Source organism: Coturnix japonica, chromosome 6, assembly GCF_001577835.2.
Source record: "Coturnix japonica isolate 7356 chromosome 6, Coturnix japonica 2.1, whole genome shotgun sequence".
NCBI lineage: Eukaryota > Metazoa > Chordata > Aves > Galliformes > Phasianidae > Coturnix > Coturnix japonica.
In genome coordinates this window covers 18,452,188-18,474,670 of record NC_029521.1, presented here as the reverse complement: position 1 = coordinate 18,474,670, position 22,483 = coordinate 18,452,188, and the positions used below count along the sequence as shown (strand labels likewise).

The following is a 22,483-nucleotide window of genomic DNA, read 5'->3' as shown; positions in this document are numbered from 1 at the left end:
AGACCACAAAGTGCTGGAATATGAATGCACAGGAAGGCATCCATATTCTCCATTGTCTAAAAAGCCATCAGAAAATGGAAATGGCAATGTGAGCTAATGCAATATTATACTTACATGAATAAAAAAATAAAAAAATAAATTTTTAAAAGTAGAGTATAGCAATGCCTGCAGTAATGCCATCTCCCTCTATTCATGGTACATACCTAACAACAGTATCAGTGCTAAATAGAGCTCCATAGGTTTTTAGCAAAAAATAAAATACTCTTTACACAGAATGCGAATGAAGCCGCATTGACACAGATGGCTCAGCCTGTTTGCCTACAAATTTCAATGAAGCTCTATCCCACAGACAACTTAATTTCTTACTTCACTGAAGAAGTTTCCTGGAACCATTAAAACCATAACCTGTGTACTGCATTGCAGTTTTTCCATTTAGCCTTTGAAGTTCATCAGATTCTGTGTTCTCTGTACTTCAGCCCATTCATCCCTGATGATGCTGCATCAAAAGCATAATGATATTGACTTAACCACTCAGTTCCCAGCAGTTTCCAAAAGAAGAATGTCTAAACTTTTCAGCTAAGAAAAAGGTCCTTTTAAACTATTCAGATAAGGGTGGGGTTCATAGTTTAGAAGTTAAACATTGCAGAATCCTTCACTAAGAGCTGCTGAAAAGAAGGCAACATCATGACCTCCATGACATTCTTTGATGAATCTGGGCTTTGAAGCAGTAGCACAAAACTGGAAAGCTGTGAAACAACCGACAGGTGTACTGTCAAAAAGTATTACAGCGTTTTAGGTTTCTTCTTTTTATTTTTTTATTCTTTCCCTCTTCAAAATCAAAGCTAATAAAAAAGCAAGAAGAGTATAATTGCTTTCTTTCTTTTTGTATTCTGATTCTGCTGGCAGCTACTTTTTCTCAGTAGTGATGGTAAAAGCCTATATATTACAACTACCACAGTAGAGGGGATATAGAGTGTTGAAAAAAAAACCAAAAAACAAAACAAAAAAAAAAAAAACAAAAAAAAAACACAACCAAAAAACAGAGCATTGAAAGTGTCTGTCCGTAGGTTTAAACAATCTTATTTAGGTTTGATTTCTACAACCACTGTGCATTCCCCTTCTGATATTTTCTTCATGCTGGGATCTCTAGAGAAATCCTAATCTTTTACACCAAACCCTTGACCTCCTGCTCTCTCACTGCACTCATTTCTGACAAATTTCATTCTTCAAAAAATATATAAATAATTAAATAAAAAAACAATGGGAACAATTTATTTTCTATTTCTTTCCTCTCAATTCCATTTAATGTAAACACCTTGGGGTGACCTGAAAATCTTCTACCATTGCCAGACTTCTCAGACAACCACTGCTCTCGTTAAGGTAAGTGGAATATGATCGAATGGGAGAAGGGATGAAAGCCTGCACTTGGGGACAGGCCCAAGAGTCACAGGAGTTTTTGAAGGACTGAGGCACATGGCTTCCCAGAAGCTCAAGTCTGCTTAAGAAGGCAAAAGCACAACTTACAAGAAGAAATGCAGCTTTGCTTAAGGAAGTGGGATAACTGAAGAAGCTTTACATAAATAATAAAGAGATGAAAATAGAGTTGCTCCTCAGCAGTCATTAATTGCCACCGCTTCATTACTTTTCAGTGCAGCATAAAGTCTATCTGTAAGTAGTCTACTTCAATACATACACTTTCCATACACATTTATGACAAAATCAGTGACAAAACTAGTAATATCCTTTTAGCATTTTGAAGACCAGAAGTCAGCTAAAGGAAGCGAAATCCCACTGGACCTGTATTAGGACAGATCAGGTTTGATGTCCTGCCATTAAATCCAGTGGAAAGGCTTTAAAACATAACATTTATTCCACAAGATAAGTTTTGCTTGTTTGGGGAATGTTTTTTAAATCTCTTAAAATCTCTTAACCCGTTATACATTAATTAAAGTCCATGGGTCAAGAATCAGTTCAAAGGCATTCTGTCCAAGCTGTCTGCACTGAAAGCTGACTTTGCTTAGCAGTAGGGCATTTGATGATTCACTTCAGACAAAGTGCTGCTCTTTGACATGTTGAAATGCACTCAGTTCCTTTGAACAGTACAAGTAGAAAATGTCAAAAATATCTTAGCTGGCCAGAAAAGAAGAAAAAGAATCAAAAGTTATTATTTCCAACATGTTGTATTTCTGACCCAATAATATTTTGAGGTTCCTCCACCTATTATAATTTAAAATCTTCCAAGTTTAAAGCTGCTTAGAAATGAAGAGAATTGAACAGAAAAAAATCTTAGATTAATAATCCATCTGTGAAACGTGTGCAGTCAAAAAAATACAGATATCATAAAAGGCTACAACAATTCTCACAGTGGAAGCCAGGAAAATTGCTAATCTATGGGCTGAATTCCTGGAGCTGTATACCCAAACTTTCAGATTACCCGTACGGTAACAGAAGTCCACTATACTTAAAGTAGAGATCCCTGAAGTAAAAATAGTAACCTGGGAGAAACTACTTCCATTTCAAGGAGAATGTGTGTGTGTGTACATATATACACACACACACACACACATATATATATACACACGCATATATACATAACTATATAATAATTTCATTTAAAGTATAAGAACAGTTTTACTGTGCCACCCAAACCTCCATTTAACCTAACTTCTTACCTCTGATCAACTTCAGATTCTTATGGGAAGATATAACAATGCAGAGAGCACCCCTGATATAGCCTTCAACTGCAACATTCTAAGCTGAAGTTTATCTAGATAATCATGATTAATAACCACCTAGAATAACATCAGATTTCAAAACAGTGAAATAAGGGAGAAAGAGTCAACTTAAGTACTGCATAGGCTTAATTCAGTGCTTTTAGAACACACACACACACATAGCTAAATGTTATTATGTTCATACCTGCTTTTTCCATAAGTTAACAACTTTATGCAAGAGTTCATCATCTTCTCTTTGTCCTGGACTGGTGATCAAAAAATCAATATCATGCCCAATCTTCTTACCCCTGAAAGCAATAAATAACAAGAAGAATAAAAGAGTTAAATTCTTGTTGAATTTCACACTACTTTCAAAGAGAATATATGTATACTTTTCCTGAAACAATCAAAACTGAACCTTCTCTTTTATCAGGTCTGTCAGTTTTCTTTGTTAAATAATAATTTAAAGTTTTGATGCATTTTCTCTGCTGTTCAATTAGATACTGCAGATCTATCTAATGATCTTAATTCTCCTTTTTCCCCTTAACTCTCAGAAGCAAAGGTTTCAGTCATTGCTGGAAAAAAAAATCATAATCAAAATATCATAATATATCTTAGGAATCCAGCATAGTAACAGCAGAAAAAGCTTGCCAGTCTAAACAATGCAGTCTTAAACAGTCTTCTTTTGCTTTTGATGCACATTTTAATGAAAAAAAATGCATGATTGTCATTTTATTTTTTAATTTTTTTTTACTATTATGTAAATATTTAGGCATAATCCCTAAATATTTTAAATTTCTTATCTTTTAAGTATAATGTTGTGTTTTGCAGGGATTGATCATGGGTTGCTATTGAATTTTTATTATTCAATTGTCCTTTTGTTTGGTTTTTTTTCTGAGAGCAATTCAGCCCTAATTTCACTAAGGCTTTTTATCAGACTTACTAGGAATTTAGGATTATATCCATATGCACAGTTTAATCTTAAATGCTTTTAAAGAAAAATGATGTCATAACCTTTCTTTCCTATATTTAAATCTAGACATTCAATTTGCTTTTCATCTAGTTGCAAATAATGTTATGTCTAAATCGTAATGAGATGTAGTTATCACTGGAAAACAGGAAATAGCAAACTATCTGGATTGTTTCCTTTCAGAATCACAACAAACTTGAGAAGGTCTTAAAATTTATCTGAATTGCAGAATATCTGAGGACTGCAGAACCAATACAAAATATTCATTGTGTTTGAAATATTGCAATAAGGACAGTGAGCACGTTTATTTATTGGCTGTAATCAGGCCAGCCTATGGAGAAAGCAGAGTCACTACTGTAGAGGAGATGTTTCTGAAAATAGGTGCAGTATGCAGGAGATGGAGTAGACAGATAGAATCTGAAGTAGTAGCACTTGAACTTAGCATAGCTTCAAAATCTCCTGTGTAACTTAGAAAGTCTGCTTGTGCAGCTATTCACAAGGGTATGTGATGTTGTAGCTCAGGTATGTTTCAGTTCAGTTCTGTTTCCATTATCAAAGAAGTTGTAAACTGTTACGCAAGGAGTGAAAACTGGAACTATCCAAAACAAATTATTTGCTCCTTTGTATTTACTGAAATGATTCCTTCTCTTGAAGTGGTGTATAAAATTGAACTTGATTTCTTAGACTTGGAAGTTTGTAGGAATAGATCTGATTGGCAGATGTCTACTACCATTTGTGTGACAGAAATCATCCAACTGATGGATAGTAGAACAGTGTTAGCAGAAAAATATAAGGAAATGAAAACCTAGGTTTCACATTTGACAATCAGTCTAACTCACTATAATGAAACTATTGTGCCATGTCTGCAGCAAAGTCAAAACTGCTTAAACAGGTGGAAATGATTTCAAAAGAAGTTTCAAACAAAGCATCAGTCTAGCCTTAGAATCTGAACAGCAAGTCAAACTCATGAAATCAGTATTCCAAGTAACAATTTCTAAGGTGTTTCTGTAGGATGACATTCATTATCTCATAAATTACCATAATAATTCAAAATTCTTACATAGTAGTTTTTATTTTGAGATTCAATTTTTTTTTTTTTTCCAAATGGAAGGATCTTCATGTTCCTATCTGAGAGATGCAGAAAGTGGTATAAGAAAACTTGCCTAAATTATTATAAAGGAAAATACTCAAAAGAACTTGGAAACTCAGGGAACCAGGAGTTGATTCCTAATTCTTCCTCTGGTACTCAACACATATGCAATACATGCATATTTTAATCTTGTCTACAGCTGCCTGCCTTAAGCTGGCTGTAATAAACCCAAGGTGTCAAACTTGCCATCTATTTTGTGTAACAGAGAGCTGAAGTTACAATATTTAGATCTGATACAAAACGATGCAATGTAAGTTCACTGTTACTGTCAACCATATTTCATATTTCTCCCCTCAGGCAGTCCGACACTCCCTCCCAACTTGTTGCTGTCTGCAAACAATATATACTACTCATGATTTGAAAGTCATGTAGAAAATTGCATGTTGGTTTAGACCTTCATTCTGATAAATTTAAAGGGAACATGGTCATTGATTACAACGGAGTAGAGCTTTTCCTCACATATACTATTTTTGTATAAGTTTGTATATTTTTGTATTTGTGTATACATACGGTCATGGATACATGTAAAATCATGTAAAGAGCACGTAGGATCAGGTAGAGCCAAGCTCCTCTGTCCAAGCTCAAAAAGCATATGTATATGTTTATCAACAATTATCTGCATATGCATGCCAAGTTTTACTGAAGTTGAAGCAAACTGTATACCCTGATATGATATAATAAAGAACTTAAGTTAAACACTATGGTGCTGATATCTGATCCTCAAATCAGATTTTGGAGTACTATGTATGCAGGATATTTTGAAACCTCAAGGCATTCTACAGCAGCTAACCAATACAAGTAGAAAATCTGATAAACTGGTTTTAGCTGAAGAAAGACAGACAGACATTTCTCTACCACTAACAAAGCTTTCCTATTGGAAGAGCTTGAAGCACTTTTTATAGAGCAACAAGTTACGTGTCAAAACCCAGAAAATCAATTAGCAAGCTTTGAGCTTATAAAGTGTTCAAGAAGATGCCTTATTCTCATGTGTTCTTGTATTACGTAAAAGTGCAATCTTTTCTTAACTTTCCTTGCAAGTTCTTGAAGCATGTGAAGTAGTAAATGAACATCAACAGCCTATGTTCATAAGAGTAACTGCATTTCATGCTCAGTATTTTCTTGGAAACATAAGCATCAAAGACAAATCACAAGAAGCACAATACCTCTGGATGGACCTGTTATAACAATGATTTATTATTGCCTTTACTATTGATGCTATGTTAAGCATAGAAAAATTACATCACAGTGTTGCAGCCTTGCCTGCAAACTAAGGAAATAAATGTCTTCTTCAAAATGTTGCAGTTTGTTCACCAACGCTTCCTATATCTGCCCCTTTCAGTTGTGAAGACCACCTGCAGTAGCAGCACATTCCTTCAACTGTGGTCAGATGGCATCTCCAATATTTGCTTACAGCTGTACTTACAGCACATAACACACAGGTGCATAATTTCATAATTTCCAGCTAAACTTGCTATACAGTAGTTACCATTTACCAGTATATTCTGTCCCCAGTTCCCTGTCAGGTTCTTGTCATTTTGACCTACAATATGCTTTTTCTCCTGTTTTTTTGTTTTTTGTTTTTTGGGGTTTTTTTGTGTGTGTGTGGTGTTTGGTTTTTTTTTTTTTGGTTTGTTGTTGTTGTTGTTTTGGTTTGTTTCTTTGGCCACACTGTTTTGTGCTCTGTTACTACAATCTTACTCTCATCTATTTGCTTGGAGCCCACGGAAATGCCAAAGAAGAATACAAGAATACTCACATACAGGTGCTTGTGTTCACCCTGGAACCTCCTAGCCTGATTTTATAGTCTCTGCATTGTGATGATCTGATGATCTTAGAGGTCTTTTCCAGCCTTAATGATTCTATGATGGAACTGGATTATATTTATTAAAACAGAAAATTCCTGATAATATTAACTATCAGATTTAGTAGATTGAAATAATATTAAAAATATTAATGGATGTTTTACCTGTCTGAATTGCAGCGTATACATTGAATGAGAAAAAAACTACTGCTACAAAATAGACGTGTGAAAAATGCTGGCTATTGGGAAAGAGAGAAACAATACAGGTCATTGGGGATTTCTATGCAACCAGTAAAAGTGGTAAAAAATTTAAACTCTTACTTCCTCTATCATTTTAGTATTTAAATACATTTTGTTACAGAAGAACAGGAAAATTAGTAAAAAGGAACTCAGATCAGTACTACATAGAGTAAATAGCACATAAATTGTGTAAACAAAGTATCATGGGTTATAAATTTCCCTTTCTTCTAAAGAGCGGAGTTCAAAAGGAATCCATATGAAAGTCATCTGTATAACAAGCTGGACACAAGACAAGTGCTGAAAGCCAATTCTGAAAAAAAAAAAGACAAATCCTTTGTTTATAGGAAGAAATACAGGAATTCATTGTATATTAAACTGAGTGCTGTCTTTGCATTCTTGTTTTGGAAAACGCAGGGAGGACAGCCTCTAAACAGACATCCCCAGGTGATTTGAAAATATGAGCCCATTTGAATACTTCCTTGAATTTAGATGAGTGACATGCATAAACATCTAGGAAGACCAAATGAAATTGCTGAAGCAACGATTGTGCAGCAATGGAAAAGGAATTAAATGTTGCAGAACATTATACATAGCTGCAAGACTGCAAACTACAGTACAGCACAATGAACTTTTGTTTATGCAGCAGAGAGATCTAGGATAAGAAGTACGATCACCTCTTTAAGACATAGCAAACATAGGTACCATAAAAATATATGATCCTCAGGTAGATCTACATTATTATTAGCATGCAAGCATAGTCAAACATTCAATTATAGCTATATTGAAACACCCACACATACATAGTTCAAATGATTCTGACTCTTCCAATATTTATGTCATATTTTTACACTAGGGAGGCATCCTCTGCATTGGATCTGATCAAACTCTCACTGTACAAGTAATGACAAATTTCTGTGTGGTATAAACTGAGTTTTACCACAGAGAAGTAACATGGTAATTCCACCTCTAGTAACCACAGACCTGTCTAAGGTACCATTACCAGTCTTCCACCAGAATAAGCCTTCTCAGAAAAGGAGGGAAAGAAATTCTAAATCCTGGGTACTTTGCATGTTTGTGAGTTTGCTTATTAAGCCGACTTTGATGAGACTTGGAATCAGAGAAGAACAATTTCTTACAGTCAGATATGAAAACAATTCTGAATTACTTTCAAACTACAAAGAGCTATGCTTTTATGGTGAACCCCACCATGAGGGAAAAAAACAAACAAACTGTTAAAGTTTAGTTTGAAGTACTGGATTGTAACACTGCTAGAGACGGGACACTAAAGGTAACATCCTGGACAGCTTAAAATCAAAAAGAGAGAAAAAAATCAGTTAATTACAAAGTAATCAGAAATAACATTCGTGATTTTTTCTTGAACAAAACACTACAGATTTTAGTGCCATTTTGAACAACTATGCTAATGCTCCCAGTCAGGGGTAAGTTTCAAGCAGTTTAATTAAAAAAAAAAAAAAGCAAAGTAGATTAATAAATAAAACTGACAGCTTTTACATAAGTTAATTTACTGAATATTAATAATTAGGATAATTAGAAATTATTTCAACGTGCTGCCGTCTGAGATATTTTTCAGGACTGATATCTGGACCTAGAGTCGGCTTCATGGATACTAAGGGTCATTAATCTCTGTGAGATATATAGCTAACACAGTTTTAAGGAATAGAACAGATCTGTAAAAGGGCTTCTGCAATGGTGATTTCATGGTGAAAGAATTTGCTGAATAGAAGACAATGTTTCTGAGCATTTGCAACAACAAAAACTGGGTACACAGCTAAAGAAAAGTTCTAAAACTGTTTTTTGTGTGTGACAGAAAGGTTCTTCCTGTTTACAAGAAAACGCTGTAACATTTGTTTAAGGTTTCTTCCTCATACACTTTCTATTATGTATTCTGATCAATACTATACAGAGTATCAACAGCCTGAATAAATGATATTAGCCAGTTGCTATCATAAATGGCCAGCTAACCAGTATACCCCACATAAACTGCTTTTAAAATCACAGTTTTACCTCAGCAGTTGTTCTTAAAATTCAGGTCAGCTTCACATTTTCAAAACAGCATTTAGATTCAAGTGTCAATGCAACACTGATTCACATACATATAGAACAGATAGCAAGAAAAGAAACACTCACTGAAGTGCAAAAGCAGCTCAACCAAAGTTAACAGTCCAAAAACACTGACACAGAGAAAACAGAATGCAGAGAGTAACTGTTCACAGGTCTGACTTGCAACGTGAACACATTACTTTGTCAGCAGAAGGAGGGTGGAAGAGAAGCATTCAGCCAGAACAAACTAAGGGCACTTGACCATGTCAAACTCTATGAACAACTTCTTTTGCTCTCTAGGCTCATGATCTTCATACTTCCATCTTACATGACAGAGATGCAGACTGGAGAAGACACTAGAGGCAATATTTCATTTTATAGTTCATCAAATTTGATGAGTCGGAAGTCGCAGTGTACATCTTCCACCAAAGTGGAGAGGTAGTAAGATTACACACAGCTTGGGGTAGTTACACATACATTTTACAGCTGTATTCTGATTTGAGTGCCTGACATTTCAGACATCGTGGTGGACTGAAGTGAAAAATGATTTCAAAATTTTAGGAGATCTAAACCCAAGCTGATCCAAATGTTGTGTTCAGTATCAAAATAAAGTGTTGGAACCTCTGTCCTCAGGGATAATTTTTCCCTGGTTGTACATCACAGGGCTCCTTGGAGGCACAGTTAATAGCTGTAAGATGTTTTAATGGGAGGCTGATTAATGGCTGAAATGGCAATAATCAAATCAAATTAACTGAAATAAATTCTGCCACCAGCAAAGACAATTAAATGCAAATTTGACTTCACAATACATCTAACTAAAAAAATAACATTCAGTTATGAGGTGTACTCTGACTTTCTTGGAGGCAATTTTTGGGTAAAAACAGAACGCAGTAGCTTTTCTTACAAAATTAAGCTTTGTAGCTCATTCTGAAGAATTATTTTTACATCAATTTATGAATAAAGTAATTTTGGATTAGGCTGCCTCCAAAATGAAAACAACAGAAACTGAGCCAGCATTCTCCTGGACAGCTACAAATCAGGTTTTTGTTCTACAAAGGTTTAAATTGCCAGAGATAGTATTTAGAAACTTTTGCAGACAGACAAGTTGTCCAACACAGACTCAGCTGAGCTGTGAAAGTATTTGGCAAAGGTTAACAGGTGTCCTCTTTGGATTATGTGAGGATGGACACTTCATTAAAATGTTACTTTTCTTGCCCAGTGTAAAACTAATTCTAATTAACCGGAGGCAGAACTCTATTTTCTATAGCTGTAGAAGCCATTTATTTTATTTTTGAAGTCAATTCAACTCTGTGCTGAAGCAGCTGTGGAAAAATCCTTTTCCCTCTAGGAGCAAAAAGTTTATTTATAAAACATAAGGGAATATAGTTTTAATATAACATACACAAATCCAGCACTTTCACTTCTCTTTATTCAGCAGGATATTAATGCTATGGAGCATCAGTATCTGCTGTCCAAAGCAAAATTTAGGAAACACCTAACAATGCAGACAATGCATTAATTGTGATCATCTTTCTTGTCTCAGCTTGGGGTAATGCGTCACCCACTGTAGCAGAATGGATCACATATTTCTGTGAGTTGGGGTCTTACAGGTTAAAAATCACAGAGGCGTGGAGGCTTAGTGCAAAACCTGCACAGTACCAGTTAAATCTTACATAAAATCTAATTTCACCCTCAGTGACTACACTGCCTCAAAGAAGTATAGCAATGTGTGCCATTTGCCTGATCTCTCATTAAATACACTTTCAAAGACCAAGTGTACGCTCTGCCTGACTGTGTGTGCCTTTTAATTCTCTAACCCGTAGACAATATTTCTCAGAACACAAGACACCTGGGTACTCCTCTTCATGTCATGCTGACGTCTTTTTTCAAGTTTACTTTAGCAGATATTTGATGTTACTTTCTCACAGTAAGGAGGAAAAAAAAAAAAAAAAAAAGAACACAAAGAATGGTTATTCACTGAAAGACTTAACTTAGCGTATTACTAAAAGCAAATTATCCACCGATATCATAAAAATGACTTACTGGGTTAAAAATATTACAATGCAAATATGCTGAAAAGATTCCTTCCCCCACCTCTTTAAAGGAAAGAGTGATGAACAGTGCCACTGATTATAAACCCAGTCCATACCAGCTTTGTTACTCCTGAGAGACTGCAAAATATGTGAATGGCCATGCAAGAATTTAAGGATCTGCTTCTTAACTAGAAAGTATGGCCATTTGTAAGTTTTTTAACTGTTGTGCTACTTAAATGACACAATTGTCTTCCAACATTCAGCCACACAAACATCTGAATGCAGCTGTCATCAATTATACCCTGATGATGAATATTTGTCTCTGGCTTGTGTACAACACTTCTTGCTACTAACAGCTCTAGACTGCCTGAATTCTGTATTTCACATAAATTCACCAACCAAAACAAAGCTTTGATTCACCAAGAGTGCTGTCTTAATTTATGTAAATATTGCAAATGTACCTGGAAGCTGTCCATGCAATTTCAAACTTCTAAAGCTTATGAAATGTACCATACTAATCTGTCACAATTTTATTTAAAGTAATAAAATACCTTGCTTAAGTTTTGTTTTTGCTTTCTTGGCAATTCCTTTAAATTATACTCCATTCCAATCAAAAATTTTAAATGACATCATAGAAACTTCCTGCATGCATAAATCAATGCTGAAGCAAAACCCTTTCAACTATTTCAAAAACATATTCACTGATGTGGTTTTGAGAGCTCATATATTCTGCTCAAAGCTAAGGGCACAGTGATGATGCTTTAGACTTAAGCCATCAATCTAGTTTGCAAGTGCAAATTCTACTGTCACCATTTTCTATGGCAGCAACTCTCTATGGCAGAAATACAGTAACTTTGGTTACAAAGAACAGAAAATTTAAATTATTCTGGTACCTGAAGTAGGAAAATGAAATTCCAATATGTATTAAGTATTAAGGATAAGGTGCAGACTAGACTTGCTCAGATACCTTGAAATACCTACTGTCTTCTGGCTTAATTCAAAGGCTTAAAGAATGTGGAATTATGCAGACTGAGAACCAAGGAAATTCAACTACTTCTTATAGGGAATACAACAAAGAGATTAGTGCATCCGAAAACACTGCTTGTCTCTAAGAACATGCTGACTTTTAAAAATAAATAAATAAATAAATAATGTAAAGGAAATGACTTTTCCCTCTCTCTGCCAAGAAACATGAGATAATTAAAAGACAGCATTGAGATTTATAGGACTTAATCTGGTCTTCCTCAAGAAGAACTCTGAATGAACATACGTGAACATTTATGTTTCCTGACTTCTTTGGAGTTAGATCCCTAGACAGAACTAGGGGTAATGGGACGAAACTATGAATGTGCAGAAGAACTTCTTTATGGTGAGGGTGATGGAGCACTGGAACAGGCTGCCTAGGGAGGTGGTGGAGTCTCCTTCTCTAGAGATATTCAAGACCCAGCTGGACACTTACCTGTGCGACGTGGTATAGGGAACCTGCTTTGGCAGGGGGGTTGGACTCAATGATCTCTAGAGGTCCCTTCCAACCCCTACAATTCTGTGATTCTGTTATTTGCACTTAACAGGACAAGGTCCCAAAAGCTGGGAGAGATGGAATCTTCCAGATGTGGATCAACTATTGTATAGAGACACTGCTCTGATTCAAGACAAATTCAAGCACTGCATTCACTTTTTGGTGGTGTTCTGCCACAAAGTTTAATTTACCATCATAATTTATTTAGATGTGGGAAATCAAGCTAGCTATAGATAGCACATGCACTCGAACTGCCTGCAGGTGGAACCAAACAGAAAAAATGAACTGACATTCTGGAATTGTAAGTCCAAGTTTTGTTTGGTGTTTTGTTTTTTGTTGTTTCTATCTCAGCTGGTACACAGTCTACTGAGATGACACATTTTAAACAGCATTAGTTGCAAACTGCAAACTCAAACCTCAGCTAAACAATATATATATTGCTAAAACAATAATCCAGTGACATCCAGAATCATTAATAATTCAGGAAGGAAAACAGAAAGGTCAGCTGCATTCAAGTTATTTACTGAAATAAGTAGACAACAGTCTGTATTATTAATTACAAAAGCCGTATATTTTTAAAAATGCATTTATGAAGCTGTCATTTTTTTTTTTTTTTAAACAGGAAATAAATGATCTTGCAACTAAGGAAATTTCCATTCACCAGTTTAGATTTTACTGTCTAAAACAGAATTGGCTATTTACTTAGAATCTTATCATTAATACATATAATTTTTAAGACATTATATATTCTTTTGAACGAAGAAAGAAAAAGGATGTTATAATGTCACTATAAGAAAATTAACAAAGTTTTATAGAAATATTTTTGTTGTGTCAGACTTCTGGTTGTAGAATTAAAATTCTGCTTCCAAACTCACCTAGTTTGTTTCTTTCTAGCTAACTTCCTTGAGAGTTTCAAATTGATTATTTACCTTTGCTATATTCCTTTGTTACAGAAACTTTTGTTAAAATGTTCTTTACTATGCATGACTGCTTTGGCATTTCCAAAAATCAAAATGTTTACTTTGGATGATTTAGAAGACAAATATTAGTACTTATGCAAGGAAGGAAATGAGCTTATTTTCAGGATGTCTGAATTATAATAGATGTTAAGCCTGGATTTCACTTATTTGGAGGTGATGGAACAATCTATAGGATCAACCTACCATAAAAAAAAAGGTTTCTATGTGCTTCCTGCTCAACTGTACTGGAAGTTATATAAACATGACAGATTTTCTATTAAAATTCCTTGAACTGAGAAATAAATTACTTGCATCCACCACATGGGAAGGAAAAAAAAAAAAAAAAAAGACAGTAACATCTCACCCCATCTCAACTCCGAAAGTAAAATAAGATCGAGACTTCTGTTTGAGCTGGTAATACGATTGGTGTTGGGTTCGAATAATTGTTCATGTATGTGAATCAGTTATAAAAACAGGACAATCTATTTCATGAAGTCAAATTCCACTTAGTTGCGATTGTTTTAAGGTTTTTTAATAATCCATTCCATATAATGGCACAAAATATCTGATAATTTAAAATTTAAATAGTATTATCGTAGTATATACAGCCACAGGCTGATGAGGTTGAGTCTAGACTTCCTGTCTATAATGAAAATGATTACCAAAGTACTTCCGAAAAAATATTACACACAGTGTAAACCTGATGCTTATGTACCACACCTTTGGTTTTAATGACTCTGCTCTCTTCCTAGAAATTTTCAAGTGAACAGTTTGGTATTTTCAGGCTGACATTTTCTACACTTACATATTCATGTTGCAAGTAAGGTACCTGGGGATTTTATAGAAGCAACAGTCTAGAGAAAATGAACTAGTTGTCTTTTGAGACATAATTTGGACTGTGTAATCTACTAATTTGGTCTGAGGAAAGCAGAGCTTATTCTTAACCTTTGGGATTAATTTAGAAAACTGAACTGTTACAGGGAAAAAACCCCACACAAAAAAACAATATTTACAATTAAAGGGAACATACTTTACACCAGAATCAAAAGATACAACAAATATGCTTATTTCCCCATAATTTTTTCAATTATAAACTGAAATAAACTTGTCAGCTGGTCTGCATCAGTGTTTTGCCAAGATAGCCACATTGTGTGATTTCACCGTATCAGCCAGCAGTTTCCTGGAGCTGAAACGGTTATACTTTTTGGGCCAAAGGATGTTATTCCATTTTAGAAAACCATTTAAAGAGCAGAGGCAAAGAAATACTGCATCTCCGCAGAGAAAGGCTACTAATATACTCTTAAAGTATGAGTATACTGGAAAACTCTTTTAAAGTGCAAAGAAGCTGTCATTAAATCTACCTCCTACCTTAAATAAATTGCGCAGCAGTGAAATCTTGTTACTCTCCTTTATAAAAGTCCCTTGCTCTGCTTCAAGGCTTAGTTGATTTAATACTAAACTGAAATCTTCTGTGATTATTCTTAACCAAGTTTTTTAACTCCTAAACTACATCAATGAAATATTCTGTATGAGAATAAACCTTTTGAGCATTCTCTCTGCGGCCTTTTTCCTGATCCAGACATCATAGAGTTCTACCCACATATTTTTAGAGACTCTCTGAAAGAGTCAGTCATGTCATATTTCTCTAAAAAACTTGATCTGATTTCTTTCTGAATATAATCTTTCTAAATCTGCACTGGGTTGCAATATGCCCAAAACAACAGGACACCCTGAGAGTGTCTTCATGTTCTGATTAACTATATTTGTCTACCTGAGAGTGTCTTCATGTTCTGTAACTATATTTGTTTATTTCTTTAGATGAAATATGAAGATATGTTTCCTGGGCCGCCACTACTTTTCATGCAAATCAATAATCACATAAAAAAAAACCCAAAACTTTTTTTTCCTGTTATGATACAACTGAGATCAAGGTTAAGACACACACTGACATTTTAAATAGAAGATATTTATGAATGCTATCATAGCCAATGAGTATAATTGAGCCTATCTTATCAGGTTCTGCTGCTCTCTATTTAGTGCAGATTTTTTCATTCTTCTATAATATATCCTGATACGTATCCATCCAACTCCCCCACAACATAGCAACAATTCATGATAAATTCCACCATCCTCAAATTAAAAGCAACAAAATAACTATTTCTGACTACCTCTTGTAGCAGGCATTTCCTATGTGATTTATTTTTAACCTTTTTAATCTTATCCTTGTTACATGACATGTAGAAAATGTCTTTTCTGACTCACATCCTAACCAAAAACATTTTGCCAGCAGTTACCTCCTCATTATCATATCCACACACCACTAGCATGATCATGTCACCCTTAATTACAATGTTAGGGCTGTTCTTGCTCTCAGGGATCTGTGAAACATACCCTCTGGTTGCTCTGAGCATAATACAAGGTCACTCATGCTTGCACCTTTCCTCACGGTTATCTGTCAGGAAAACGCCATTCTTTGTGCTGTCAACTGTCTTCACAGAAGCTAATCAGTCTACAATAAAGTTTGATTTCTACCAAGCAGTAAACGTGCAGTGAGTAGGCTGTGCTACAAATAGCCTGTTCTCAAGCCAGCTTTCTAGAAATAAAATCATAGTAAAAACAATGCAGCGTACTACATATTTTAATTAGAACAATGTTCTAATCTCTTTACTCCTAACAAAAGGCATTTGATCCTGGAAACACTGACCTGCCTGGCATCTAAGGCTGCCAAATCTCTTTGACAAACAGTGAATCATAGCATAATGTTAGTCAGTTTAGTAACTTCTCACTAACAAAGAGCAAAATATTCAGAACTTCATCTCTAGTATATGTGCTTTCAGACATTTATGAGAAAAACATACTAATAAATCGAAATATCTTACGATTTGAACAACAATATGCTTGGAGACATATGATGCATCAGAACGCTCTCTGTGTAAGGAATGCCCATTGAAGGAGAACCACAAAGACAAATTGTTTTCACATTCACATAAATTGTTTTCACTTCTGTCCTGAACTGCTTAGGGGCATACTCCAGCTTTTATAAGCAGAACAGATGCTTAAGTACTGTTGTCAAAGTAAGTGAATAAATAAATAAAGAGATAGACTCTTGCTTTCTGTTAAATCTATACATCTGATTGCAAACTAAGCATCATTAACACTGCTTCTTTTTTTTTTTTTTTTTTTTAAACCCATTAAATCTCTTATTTAGCACTATAAATTAAAACTGCTATGTTTTATTGCTGGGAACTTAGCCTGGAACAGCTGGCAGAGTTTTTGTCTGATTCCTGTTGAACAAAAGTATCAGTTTCTTCTGCAAGTCTCTCAATCTTACAAAGAACCATGCCACAAGAACAGAGAAGAGACAAAACTCAGTGGAATCTTTATAGCTACTGTCACATTTGCACATTAGGGCACAACACATGCACCAAGCACTCATTCAATAAAGTCAAAAAAGGCAAAAAAAATAAAAATAAAAATAAAGCATTCAGCATTTGAACTTGATGTGCCAGACTTCCTCAGAGACTCTATGTTGGACTTGGTTACTGAGACATTTACTCTGTTGTGGCAGGTCTTCTTTTCCTGCTTTACTAAGCAGCATCCTATATCCTTCAGGTGCATATGGAGAAGAGTCTACTGACAGTCACAAAGGGGAAAAATGATCACAAAGGAATTGCTGAGCAGAGCTCAGAATAAACCAAAGGTGAATCAAAGTCCCAGAAACAGTATATCTCAAAGAAATCTTGCAGATTCTTTGGACAAATGTTCACATACTAAAATAGGACTTTTAGCGTTTACTTGCACTTGGACCCTTTGTGATCTAAGTGAGAAGATAAAGCTCAGAAACAGTAACGAGGCCATACAGAGTGCTTTCCGCCATCTCCACCTGGTAAAAGGATGAGCTCATTAAGGATTTTAAGTGTGAACTGGATTTTCTCCAAGTTGTATGTGTAGTCTGCTGAAAGAGAAGGGATAATTTTCAATTGCTCTAAACAACTTTTTAATTACTATCTGTCCCCTTTCATTGCATTCCCACCTCAAGTTGCTGGGATTTTGGAAGGCATCTCTTCTAGCAAGCTATCCCAAGGAAATTATTTTATAGTGAAATAACTAGAATTATCCAGCAACCTGCACACCCCATCTCAAAGTCATACACATCTTGGCTTTGACCCCTGCTTTTTGTTATGGTTTTCTCTTATGTTGTCACTTTTTCTGAAATCTATTCTATTTTTCTTTTTAGCTTCCTATTTCATTTTTCCCTGAATACATTCCACTCTCCCCACTATCACAAGTCCTCCTTGAACTTAGAGACTTTAAGATTTTTTTACTTATAGGTTTCATGTATCACCATGAATATATTTTATCCTATGGTTATTTGTGATTCAGCCTGTAAAAGCCTCAGTGCTCATCCATTTACAGCAAACATCTAACAAGTATTGTATTTCAAATATCCTACTTCAACATACTCCCTGGCCAGAAAGTTAAAATCCATCTTTTTAAATTCACAGGCTGAGCATTTCAAAAATCAGTGCAGGATACTATCTGTCTTCACATCAAACATTTACAGGAGACACTCTTATTATTGCAACTTCTCTGATTATTGTGACTATTCCTGCTTCATAGGAATGCCCATGGAAAATGCAAAAAAGAAAAAAAAAGTTAAAGAAAAAGAAAAAAAAAATGACTGATGACTGAGTAATATTTGCTAGAGCTTGATTTTGTTACAAATTCTGAATGATAACTATAGCTGATGATTTATTTTTTCTCTAATCACTAAGTCTGCTTATAATAAGGATTTAGCAGAACATGTCAGAAATATGTGATAAAACAGAAGGATTTGCGAGGACAGTTAAATATGAATGAGAAGGAAATGTTTTAGTCCAAGATACCATTTCAATTTCTTGGCCAAAACCCAAATCAAAATATTCCAGTGATCTTCAAATGCCATTGCTTCACAGAGGTTTCTGTACCTCTGACCACAGTTTGCAGTCTGCATATGAGCACAATTTTATGAACTTCAAATTAACTGCAACACAAATAACACAACTCTGCTACAGAGCAGTTCTAAGGTTATTGTCATTGATCTTGCCTGAGAAATTCTTATAAAGCGATACTTTTCTCACTACAGATTTTGAAAATTAAGTTTATTCAGTCTGTGAATACATCTCTGTTCATAGTCACGTCAGGTAACAATTATTTGTACAACTTCCTTTTAATCGGAAGAGCTTTTATGCCCCCATGGCATATTGTACTAATGCACTTCCAGATAACCAAAATATTAAAAGAGAAACAATTCACCTTTAGCATAGGAAAGAGATTTTTCAGATAATAAAATTAAACTAATAAATCAAGTTTAGCACAATCAGTATGCTCCGTAACATACAACACCTGCCTCTTCCTCACACCCCATCTTCAGACTGTATCTTATAACAGTGCCTGTGGCCACTGGTTTTGATTGGAGTTTTTTTGAAACAAAATGTATCCTATTCAAACTGTATCAGCACAGTGCTGTATCCCATGGAAGAGACAGTTTGTGAACTTATTTAATAAATGTGTGTCCTGAAAAAAAACACTATTTGGGAGAAACCCGTTCAGGAAAATGCAGAGCACATTCCCTTCCAAAATGTACCTTTTTGTATAAGTCATTCTGGAATTCTGTTATTTACATATTTTATTTTCCTAATAATAGCCGTAACTAGTACTCTATATGCCAATTATTCTAACATGCTGAATAATTTGAACATGAACCTAACCTAATAAATTTAATCTAATAAAAATACAATCATTTTTATTACTACTTGTATTAAAATGGGAATGGTCAGCAGAAAATAGGTTATTAAGTATACTTATTTTATAAGTACACTGGAACTATATGTAGGTATATAATGTCTTCTCATAACTTCAAACCATTCACTTTGGCAAACTTGCACAGAAAATTGTCTAAATAATGGAAAACCTGTTCTAACGTTTTGGAATACTTTACAACATATTATCTTAAGGAGTGCCACAGCAATACACAGCTGGAGTTTGGAGTTCAGGCTGCTATTATTTGTACTGACAGCTGTCACCGCTTCTTTACACTTAGGTGATTCTAATGAGCCAGCCATCAGGATAGATTGGTATTTGTTTCAGAGCTAGGACTTCACATCAGGAGGAAGCAAGGTACTTGTGTGAATGCTTATAACTTGATATTCCTACAAGCAACTAAAGGGCAAAACTGAGGTCAGAACTGAAATCTTCTCTAGTGGATGACATTAACATTCTCTTACACTTTGACAACCGAAGCAAATGGAAATGATACATCTACAGTACAAATCTTCCTCATCCCAGCTCTTTTAAATAGCAGACAGCCCAGGCTGCTTTTGTTGTATCCCATGCTGAGCATTTAACCCAGAGGCCTCCTTCCCCATGCTTGCCCCCACACATAGTGAAGGTTTTATCACAGTAGGTAGCCTCTCTGACACAGTGAAGGTTTTGAGGAACCATCTTCCAAAAACAAGAACAATCACACAGCTACAGAAGCATAAAATGATGCTTTTCAATGAACTATAGTACATTTCTAAACATAGTACATCCATACGCATTTTAGAGATTATTTGCTAGGTGTCAGCATAAATTCACTAGGGAATTCAGCACTTTTAGCTAATTTTTTCCTGTGATACCTTCTGTCTCATCTCCACAAAATCTCCACCAGCACTGGACAAAGAAATTGTTGTTCTTTTGACTTTGCATCTCAGTAGATAGACTAAATGAGCTGTGAATATCAACATTTAACCAATAAAGAAAGATCTTTATTTATTTAAAAATCTATCAGATCTGCTTCAACTATAAGGCTAATTGAAAAGGCTATTCAGGTCAGCTGTGATATTAGAAGACAACTGAATCACATTCAATGCTATTTAAAGGACATGAATGGACTAAAAGAAAAATTAAACCACAGCCATTAAAATTTAATTTGACTTAGTAAAGACATTAACATTTTGATTTTATGCAGCAGTAAGCATTCTGAACATATTTGCATATAATTCAGAAACCAAGAATTGTCAGATCCTTGACCCTTATGTAACAAAAATTATTGAAAATAACCTTAAAGGGCAAATAAGAAAAGCAAAAAGGAGAAAAATTCTTTGAACACTGTGGTCATGTCATTCTGCTTTTTCTTTACACATAATAAGTCATAGTATGTATGTTTAAAACTATGTATGCAAACTTACATCCAGAAATCTGCTTATAGTGAGTCTCAGTTATTCTGGCTCACTCTTCTTTTTTTATAGCTACTTTCAAACTTATATTTTACCTGATCTATCAGCAAGATTTTCTGTAACTGAGCCATTCTGCCATGGATAATGGCCAAATTGATCTATGTAGTTACTTTAACAACCTCATCTCAACTGGAAATTTCTTTCGTACACTAGTTTATGTAACTTCTTATAGGATAGAGTAAAGCAATCTACTTGCTATTTCTATCAAGCTAGTTAAAGTCCTATAAAAATTAACTTTGTATTAATTGCATATGTGGATTGATATGTGGATTGAGCAGTGCAGCTGACACCATAGAGGGAAAGAATGCTATCCAGAAGGATTGGGACAGGCAGAAGTGGGTCCATGTGAACCTCATGAAGATCAACAAGGCTAAATGTAAGGTCCTGTATCTGGGTCAGGGCAATCTCAAACACAGAGACAGGCTGGGCAGAGAATGACTTGACAGCGGCCCTGAGAAGGATTTAGGAGTGTTGATTGATGAGAGATTCAGCATGAGCCAGTAATGTGTGCTTGCAGTCCAGAAAGCCAACTGGATCCTGGGTCAAGGATACAGCCAAGGGAGTCTCTGACAGTGAAGTAAAAACTCTACTGTCACAGAAGCACTGCCATCTCTACTCTGGACCTAGCCCTTGAAAAAGCTTTGGAGAGAAGAGCTGCAACTAAATAGCATCCTTCTTATGACCTGATAAACCTTTGCAAATGGCAATTGTTTGAATAGAGAAGGGCATGTGAAATGCTTAGATCAACAAAAGAGCTTCCTGAGATAGGTTTTGAGAGAAATAACTGTATTGAGTAATCAACCGTCTCATGGATCCATATAACTTATAACATATAACTCCTAGATAACTTATTCACTGATTTCTACTTCATGGTTCATCATTGCTAATAATAAATGAAATGAGTGGGAAAAATAATCAAAGTTCTAATGACAAAATGAAGTTACTAAATTATTCCAATAGATTGCTTCTAAATTGGCTTGGTTAGCCATTAATTTGGAAAGCATTCTCAACTTCTGTCTCAGAATATTTTTATTCAGGACATCCCAGTGCCTGAAGGACAAACATTTCTAAACTTCTGGAGCGCAGTATAGTAAAACTGTTCTACTAAGCTTTTGGACAGACCAGATGAGATTACAGCAACTCTGGGTTAAAAACCTCATCCAGTGTGGACTATATTTTACTACAGACACATGAATGACTTCACCCATGAATTATATCCAATCTCTATTTGTTACTGGAAGAACAGCTAGATTCTTCCAGGATGTGCTTAAATTAGAGAGTGTTCCAACAACTATCTCAGTTCAAATGTTCAGTGATCAACCTGTCTTAAAGCTCTTTTATGGCAGATTTATCTCAGACAAAATGTTACTTCTTATAACAGCAACAAAAAAGCAAACAGAAACTACAGTATTTGTACAGCCATTATTCCAGTTTGTGCTTTGGTGTAAAAAGCATGGAAATACATCTAAATATTGAGTAAATTCAGGTGCTAAGTGCATGCATGTAAAGAGATACTACAGTGCCAGGCAGTGAGTGGAACAAGGGAACTGCTATTGGGTTAGTCTAAAATGTCAACAAAAGAAATATTTGCAAGATTAATTAAAGTAAGTTGAAGTCTGGTACTATTTTAATCCTAAATTCGAGCAGAATGAAAAAAAAAAAAAAAAAAAAAAAAGAAGTGTCATAAGCTTTGAAATATATTTATTTCTCAGAATCTTATAAAGATTTGGAGTCACATCAAGGGCTTTGGCTTCTTCCTCTGCTGCCTGCTGTAGCT

At 35.0% G+C, this 22,483-nt stretch overlaps 1 protein-coding gene across 2 annotated transcripts in view; it reads right to left on the bottom strand.

Annotated features, from left to right (window-relative positions):
• The window catches only part of DNTT (DNA nucleotidylexotransferase), a 76,732-nt gene that overhangs the window by 27,843 nt on the left and 26,406 nt on the right, over positions 1–22,483 (bottom strand). For both annotated transcript variants that reach the window (XM_032445538.1, XM_015867283.2), the window contains one exon: positions 2,920–3,022. In XM_032445538.1, the coding sequence (XP_032301429.1) occupies positions 2,920–3,022 (103 nt within the window). The remainder of the gene's footprint in view (positions 1–2,919; positions 3,023–22,483) is intronic.